General features: G+C 31.4%; 1 protein-coding gene and 1 non-coding gene across 5 annotated transcripts; both read right to left on the minus strand.

Moving 5' to 3' along the window:
- Positions 1 to 919: 919 nt before the first annotated feature.
- On the minus strand, positions 920 to 991 carry TRNAP-CGG (transfer RNA proline (anticodon CGG)). Its single transcript has one exon. It is a non-coding gene; the product is annotated as a tRNA-Pro (tRNA).
- A 1335-nt stretch (positions 992 to 2326) lies between these two features.
- LOC142539896 (telomere repeat-binding factor 1-like) lies at positions 2327 to 6186 on the minus strand. Of its 4 annotated transcripts, none has more exons than XM_075645643.1 (7): positions 5978 to 6186; positions 5349 to 5522; positions 5010 to 5227; positions 4341 to 4425; positions 3256 to 3339; positions 2770 to 3114; positions 2327 to 2636 (listed from the first exon to the last, which is right to left on the minus strand). In XM_075645643.1, the coding sequence occupies exons 2-7, from the start codon at positions 5496 to 5498 to the stop codon at positions 2613 to 2615; spliced, it is 906 nt and encodes a 301-aa protein (XP_075501758.1). In that variant the 5' UTR covers positions 5499 to 5522; positions 5978 to 6186; the 3' UTR covers positions 2327 to 2612. The 4 variants fall into 4 exon arrangements, with proteins under 4 accessions (XP_075501758.1, XP_075501756.1, XP_075501757.1 ...); XM_075645641.1 differs by having other exon boundaries at positions 5349 to 5606; positions 5978 to 6148; XM_075645642.1 differs by having other exon boundaries at positions 5349 to 5611; positions 5978 to 6141.
- Positions 6187 to 7443: the final 1257 nt, after the last annotated feature.

Consider the following 7443-nt stretch of genomic DNA (forward strand, 5'->3'; position numbering starts at 1 on the left):
ATGAAACATCATAATATATATCTAATATATCAATGGATTAATGAGAAAACATCAAATTAAATATATGTACATAACATAATAATGAAACAACTTCATATTAAATGTTAAAAAGGAAAAATCACTTTAAATTTACAATTTAATGTCTATAAATCCAAAAAATTGATTTGCAGACAAATTTGACAACTGCTCTGTTTTTGCATGAATTATACCTTAAAATAATAAGTTTAAATATTTAAAAAACATTATATTAAATTTACTCTTTAATCTCGAGGTCACAAATTCATATTATAAATAGATTGTTTTAATATATACTCAGTTTCTCATTGAATAATTTCAAATATTAAAAATTCAACAGCCGCTGAGAAGAACACAACTAACATAAAAAGATAAACAAAAAAGATAACAATAATAGTTATATTTTTTTAATTTTTTGTTGGTGTTATTGTTTTTAAATAAAAAATTTTAGTCAAAATTTATTCATCTAGAATTTATAATTTTTGAAAATATTTATTCTTTAAAATTTTGAGAGAGAATAATATATGATTTTGTAAAAAAAAAATCCATTTTTTTAAAAATAACAAGTTCCACTCAATCAAAATACCGAATACAATGATAAATAAGACAATTTAACGAGAGGGAAGATTATTATATTGATTTGAGTGATATTTCAAATTATATAAACATTTTTTATATATTAACTTTTATTAATAATAATTAAATTTAAATATATTTATTACATAAAACAATAATTTTAAATAATTATACAAATTTACTAATTGTGATAATTATTTATATAAAATCACATTCGATCGCCAGGTATGGTATATACATGCACCGAAGCTAGCACTGATGAATTTTTTTACTTGAACCGAAGCTAGTACTGGATGAAGAAATAAAATAATTCCGTTGGAAAAGAATAGGGGCATTCCGAGAATCGAACTCGGGACCTCTCGCACCCGAAGCGAGAATCATACCACTAGACCAAATGCCCGGTTGAAGTAGATTTGATCATCTTTATTATTTTATTAATGGTTCATGTTGGCTGTTTCCGTACAGTTGCTAGACCAAATTCGCCAACACTGATTCTTTTAGCTTACAATGAAATGCGAAGTGCCAAAATAAGATAAAATTCAGCAATATTTATGTGATAAACGATGAACGGGACATTTATATTTAAAGCTTGCTAGATCCGATCTGATTCGGGTTGGAATCCATATGAATTTTAAACAAGATCCATTATATATTATCTAAATTTCATTTATTGTGAAAAATTTATTCATATGTGAGTGTAAATTACAAAAAATAGTGTGTAAATGACATCATGTTATATCCGAAGATAAATTGAGGTCATAATTATTTTTAAATTGAAAAAATAAATATAGAAGATAGTAGTTATAAGAAAGAATGACTGAATTGAATCTTTCAGTGGAATTTTCTCTGGCTATTAAGATGTTTCAGTTCGTCATGTTGTCTCTTGCCTGTCCATGGATTCAACAGCAGTTCGAAAAGTTGCCATATTCGGAAATCTCCGAATACTTTATTTTCTATGCCTGTTAGGACATATGGTTCCCGAGGAATTCTCCGAGTATTCCAGTATCTCGCTCCCTATTTGTGTTCGTTCGGACTCCAACAATAGTTCGAGCATCAATCAGTCGGCTCCCTGGAGAGAAAGAATAAGGCAAGCTAGGAATGCTCGAGTTCTTGCATTCCCTACCTTGGCCTTGAATTGAAAGAATCCACGTGTCACGGCATGAGGTGAACAAGCTTGTCTTGGAGGAGTGTCCTTTGATTAAGAGGCATTTTATAATTCCGACGGACAATAGGACTTGGAATTCCCATCGCCTCGTATTTAATGGTTAGGTACTGCGAAGCTATAGTTAAGATGCACGAGTCTTACCGTCCCAATTCCACACGACCCCCTTTTGTACCACACGGCCGAACATGAATATTGGTCTAACATCCATTTTGTGTGTGGAGTAAGAAAGCATTACAAGGAAAATATTAAGACAAAATGTTTAGTGTTAACAAATACCAATGCATAATGCATAAAACGTCTCCTAATCACGTCGATTGAGTAATTATATTTTCATTCATTATCCCCCCATTTTGCTTAAATAAAAAATGACTCGATCATTCCCAAAATACTATGAACTTCCCACAAATAAATTTTCGAAGTGAAGCATTTTACATTCATCAATCAAACTACAAATAGTTTTCTAAATATCTTATTGATTTCAAAACACTTTTCCTGCTAAAAAATCTACCAAAAGTTGGTTTCAAAACTTTTGAATTGGAAACAATAACAAAATCCATCCAAAATAATAAATTTGAGTTACTTTTTGTCCTATCACTGCTTTGCTTATGATGCAAGATTTTAAGAATACATGGAAAAACTATACAATAAACTATGCAGAACGTTTAAAAAATTTAGCAATTGGCCCGCGTGGAGCATCAAGCTCGGAAAAGTCCAACAATTGCTCATAGATTCCTGAATTTTACCAGAAACTCTTCGTTGTATTTACAGTCGTAGAGCACCAAGTTTGCAGAAGAAAAAACCCAGGTTTAGTCAGCCAGAATCTTTGGCTGAAAATTGCCGAAACTATCGAACCTCCTTAAGCACGAATCATCTGTACATTCTGCAAACAACAAAATAAGTTTAGGCAGAAATAGAGAGTACGTTATCTGTACTGTGGTTCAATTAAACGAACCGGCAATTCGAACAAATCCAACTACCAAATAACGAACAGAAGAATGCTAAAAAATATTTACCATTTGAGGGGTGTTTCTCTCTTTGAGCATCTTCAGTGCCGCATCTGCAAAAGCCTGAGCTGCTTCAGCATCAGCTTCAGCTGCCTGAGCCTCTTGTGCAGCAATTTCAGCTTCAGCCATTGCAGCTTCTGCTTCAGCAACTGCCTTAGCTGCAGCTGCTGCAGCTTCTTCTGGAGTCATGCGCCTCATCTTGGCTAACTCTAAATCAATCTGAGACTTTTCACTTACATCATCGCAGTCAATTTTTCGAGAAATCTTTTGTCTTCCTTCATGAAGGGAGACAGATGGATTCTTCCTTCTTTCAGAAAATTTGGATGTCACAGCTATTCTGTACTTGCGTTTCATCTGCAAAACACAGACTTCAATAACTCAATTCAAGTAAACACAACTTCAAATTCATCAAACTAGCGTTTAAGTTAAACCTTCTATTCTAATTTTAGTTGTCTTTCAAAATGAAGATGTTTAGAAATTAAAATCCAATAATACCTTAATAAGTTTTCCATTTGTAGCCAAGTGCCTCAGTTTTGCTGACAATATCCTCTTGAAGTTTGGGGGTGCCCAGTATTGATCCTACAGAAGCAGTTAAGATCAGAAGAAGATGGCTGCTACTCAATTTGATTCCTCTAGTTAAATATTATGATTTCTATGGTGTACAGGTGGGTATGAAATACCCAAAAGAAGTGTTCTAGTCTTTGGTTTGCAATAAGAAGACAAAAGATGTTTAACTACCACGGGTCTTTGATTACTCTAATGTAAAAATATAAACCATGAAGCCTAATAAGTGTTCCACTGGTATCAGGAATGTTATATAATATGGATAAATTGTCCGTCCCCAAAGTATCCAATTTTCAAGATGCACCAACTTAGAGTCAACACTTACAAGACTGAATCACCCTTTTTTGATTGATGGTCAAACTTAAAATCACAAGAGAAATATTCTCAAATTAAGTCGTCACTGAAATAATTAGTGTAACCCTATTCAGAAACAAAATATCTACAATCTACCATCAATAAAACTCAAAATATTGTTTGATTTCTTATAAATCGTGAATGGGCATTTCTTGCCTGCAAGCAATTATTAAATCAAACCCGTCAGTGCAAAAAACACATTTTTCTTATGGACAAAATCTGCCAAAGAGTAAGTATACGCCTAAATTATGTTTTGCGCCAAAACTGGCTCTTAAGACCATTTTCGGTTTAAGAATTCGTGAAATTAATTTATGAACCATTATAACATATATAACACCAAAAAAGAAAAATAAATCAAAAGAGGTTCCTTGAAATGGTTTTCATGAATTTGTATGATACTTCAACAATTATCTACTGTACCATCGCATAATTGTTTGGAGGAAGAAAAAGTGTACCAATAGGGCAAAGTTGGAATCGAAAAACATAGTAAGTAACCATAATGCATTTCTTGTGTTGGTGGTGCACATGGCAAAGGGGTTGTGATGTTCTAGACCATATATTATCCAATGTGGAATTGAAGCCAATATTCAGATAGACTACTTCTTTAACCCGATTAATGAATAAATTCAACTTCATTTAATAGACTTAAGTAGATAAGGCACCTCTATGTATGCGGCTATGGTTGTCTTGTTAGAACCCCCGGGCTCCTTCAATTTGTTTATGGCCTCGATAATGAGGTTGTCGAGCCTATGATAACAAAGTAAAGAAAATAAGCATCCTAGTAGTTAATTATTAGCAGTACAGGATGCAGTTAATTATTAGCAGTACAGGATGCAGTTAATTATTAGCAGTACAGGCAAAATCGTCCCAAGATACTAATAAATAATCTCCTTATCCTCTTCTGGTCTTTCATTCAAGTATTGAACTCAAAAATCAGAATACGAATATATTACTCTGAAAGCCTTGAATCAATCTACGAGCATGGGCAGCATATGAAGAAACTTGCACATTAGAAAAACCCAGGCATTACTTCAAAGGCATGTAGAATGAGTAAATAACCTAGAGTACCTACTCCCAAGAAGCAAATAGAAATGCTATATAAGTATATAACTCATCCATGCTTTTGTTCATATACTTCTCTCTGGGTGCATATAATAATTATTTGCTAATTTGTTTTATTTACTTTTCTGGACGAAGGAAGTGCTACATGCCATAGTAAAACTTTACAATGAGTCGCATGCGTGAAAATTGGACAATACAAAACTTGTCAGGTGGATCAATTCTTAAAACACAAGTTCAAAAATTGTGAAGCTTTCACATTAATCAACTACCTCATTATAGCTCTCTTTGGACCATCAGTTGGTGAAGAACCTCCAGAAGAGGTAAGAGGGCTTGGATAAGCCATTTCCTTATCACTTTGACTAGAGGTCAAAAGAGCCATCGAGCTCCCTCCACGTTTATGGGCCGGTTGTGTCCTCTTTAACGCTAACCTAGCCCTCTCCCTGGAACCCCATCCATTCGCCATGACACTAATGTTCCGCCATTTGTCCTAACAAACATTAATCCATTAATATTACTAAAACATAAGCACATGAATTTTTCAGCATCTATACTTCAGGAATACCATTATGATAACATAAAATGCAATAAAACCAAAAGAAAATACCTACCTTGAGATCAACGTTGGATCGCAGACACAAATCTTCACTAAATTGTGGATCCTTGAGGATCGTCCGCCATTTCCCAGGCCCATGCTTAAGGACCCCAGCTTTAAGAGCTGCTTCTTCTTCAGGAGTCCACTTTTGCTTTGGCGCTCCCATCCACAAATTTTAGGAAGATAACAGCTGCTCACGAATTCAGCTCAAAAAGTATGCAAATGGTTGCATATTCTAGCTAAAACTCAAAAGGCCTGGAATCGCTCCAGTGTCCTATCCTTATCAAGATGAAATCAAACCTTACCATTTACAACAAATTAAATATCAATGTTATTAAATATTCAATTAAATTCATTTTTGTTATAAAAAAAACTCCAGATCCTACTTCCTCAACAAAAAAAATCCACAATTTGACAAAAAAATAAAGCGGCAAAGAGAACTAACTAATCAGAGTTCTCGTACGTCTAAATTATGCAAATTTGACAAAATTATCCTAAATTGAATCAAAATTTCAAGAGGATAGCAATTAAGAAAGCGCCGTGTAAACCCAAATCCTAACCCTAATCACAGGATGCAGATAACAAAATTCTCTAAACCGCGATCAGAAAATCAGGAATATAACGAGGAAAGTGAAGTAGCGTCACCTGAAATCTAAAGATTGCTGATTTGATTTAAATATCTGAACTTGGAATTGACTCGCCCTTTATAGTTCATCGCCTTCTCTGCGTATACCGTATACGAATTCCTCGGCACAACCATAATTTGTGCGCAACGGCGGTGTTTGTATTGTATCTCGCCAATCGTCCCACGTGGATTTTCTATGTACATTAAAATGAAATATTAAATAGGTAATTGACTTATTAAAATCCTTTTTTTTTTTTTTTTGGAAATCTGATTAAAATCATTTTGAAAGAATTTATAAAATAAAATTAATAAGACTAATCTAGTAAAACATGAGGTATAATATTAGGAAAAAAATATTGAAAATATATCATTATTTTCATAAGAATCGAAATAAAATGATTTAGAATTTGTGATGTTTTTATGTGTGTATTGAAGTATGATATTTTTAGTTTCTATATGTTGTTGAATCAGATAAAGTTTTTTTATTTTTATTACGACAATTTTAGTTAATTGAATCTGAATCATGTAATTAAATTACTAACATAATTGTTGAATTTTTATATTTATGTGGTTAAAAAATATATAGCGTAGCATGTATATGTGTTTTCAACGTGTTTATAAAAATTAACAATGATTTTTATTAATTTAGTTACATGATTTTGGCAAAAACCACTAAAATTGATTGTCTAAATATTTTTTCGAAATTATATTTGTTCAACAAAATATACTGAAGTAAAAATACCAAACTCGTTGTATACATGAGTAAAATTAAGATTTCGTCTATATTAATATAGAATTTCTTAATCTGCATAAAACCGTGTGTGAACTTAGGCCAACTCCAATGGGGCTGCGCTATTTCACCAAAATAAAATTTTAAAAAATATAATTGTTGATTTTTAAAATATTTATTTATTTATGTTAATTATTAATATTTAAAAACTAATTCGATTTTATTTTTTTTAATTAATATAAAAGACAAAAATGCTCACTATGCACTACGAAATGATTTAATTGATCATTTGTTAGAGGAATATAGTTGTTCAGATATTTGAATTTGGATTCATATTAATTTCTAAAAATAAATTATCTATATTAAATTTATGTCAATTTTAATAATGAAGCATTTGTATTAATTCGTATTATAAACATTAGAGTTAATATATATAAGAATCAAATAAATAAATTTAACATTTAATAAAAATAAAATTATAATTATAATACTAATAGTAACATTAATTATAGTTATATTGTTAAATTTATAAATAAATAATAAACAAAAATAATATTTTAGGAATATACTTTTTAGTATAAGATTTGAAGTAAATGGGTTGGAGATGAATGTTATATTTAGTGCAGAAACTGCATCAACATAGATTTATGGGTTGGAGATGGCCTTACATATGTGATACAAACGGAGTAGATGAATATGTGTACAAGAATCAAACTAAAATGGTTTATAGTTCGTATTATATTTTTATCATTTTAT

This window comes from Primulina tabacum, chromosome 3 (assembly GCF_025594145.1).
Source record: "Primulina tabacum isolate GXHZ01 chromosome 3, ASM2559414v2, whole genome shotgun sequence".
NCBI lineage: Eukaryota > Viridiplantae > Streptophyta > Magnoliopsida > Lamiales > Gesneriaceae > Primulina > Primulina tabacum.

Excerpts from the sequence above, each read along its gene's own strand:
- LOC142539896 (XM_075645643.1), bottom strand. The coding sequence starts at position 5,498 with ATGGGAGCGCCAAAGCAAAAGTGGACTCCTGAAGAAGAAGCAGCTCTT. Across the intron at positions 3,340-4,340 it reads CCATAGCCGCATACATAGAG|GATCAATACTGGGCACCCCC; the intron begins GTGCCTTATCTA and ends CTGCTTCTGTAG. Across the intron at positions 3,115-3,255 it reads CAAATGGAAAACTTATTAAG|ATGAAACGCAAGTACAGAAT; the intron begins GTATTATTGGAT and ends TGTGTTTTGCAG.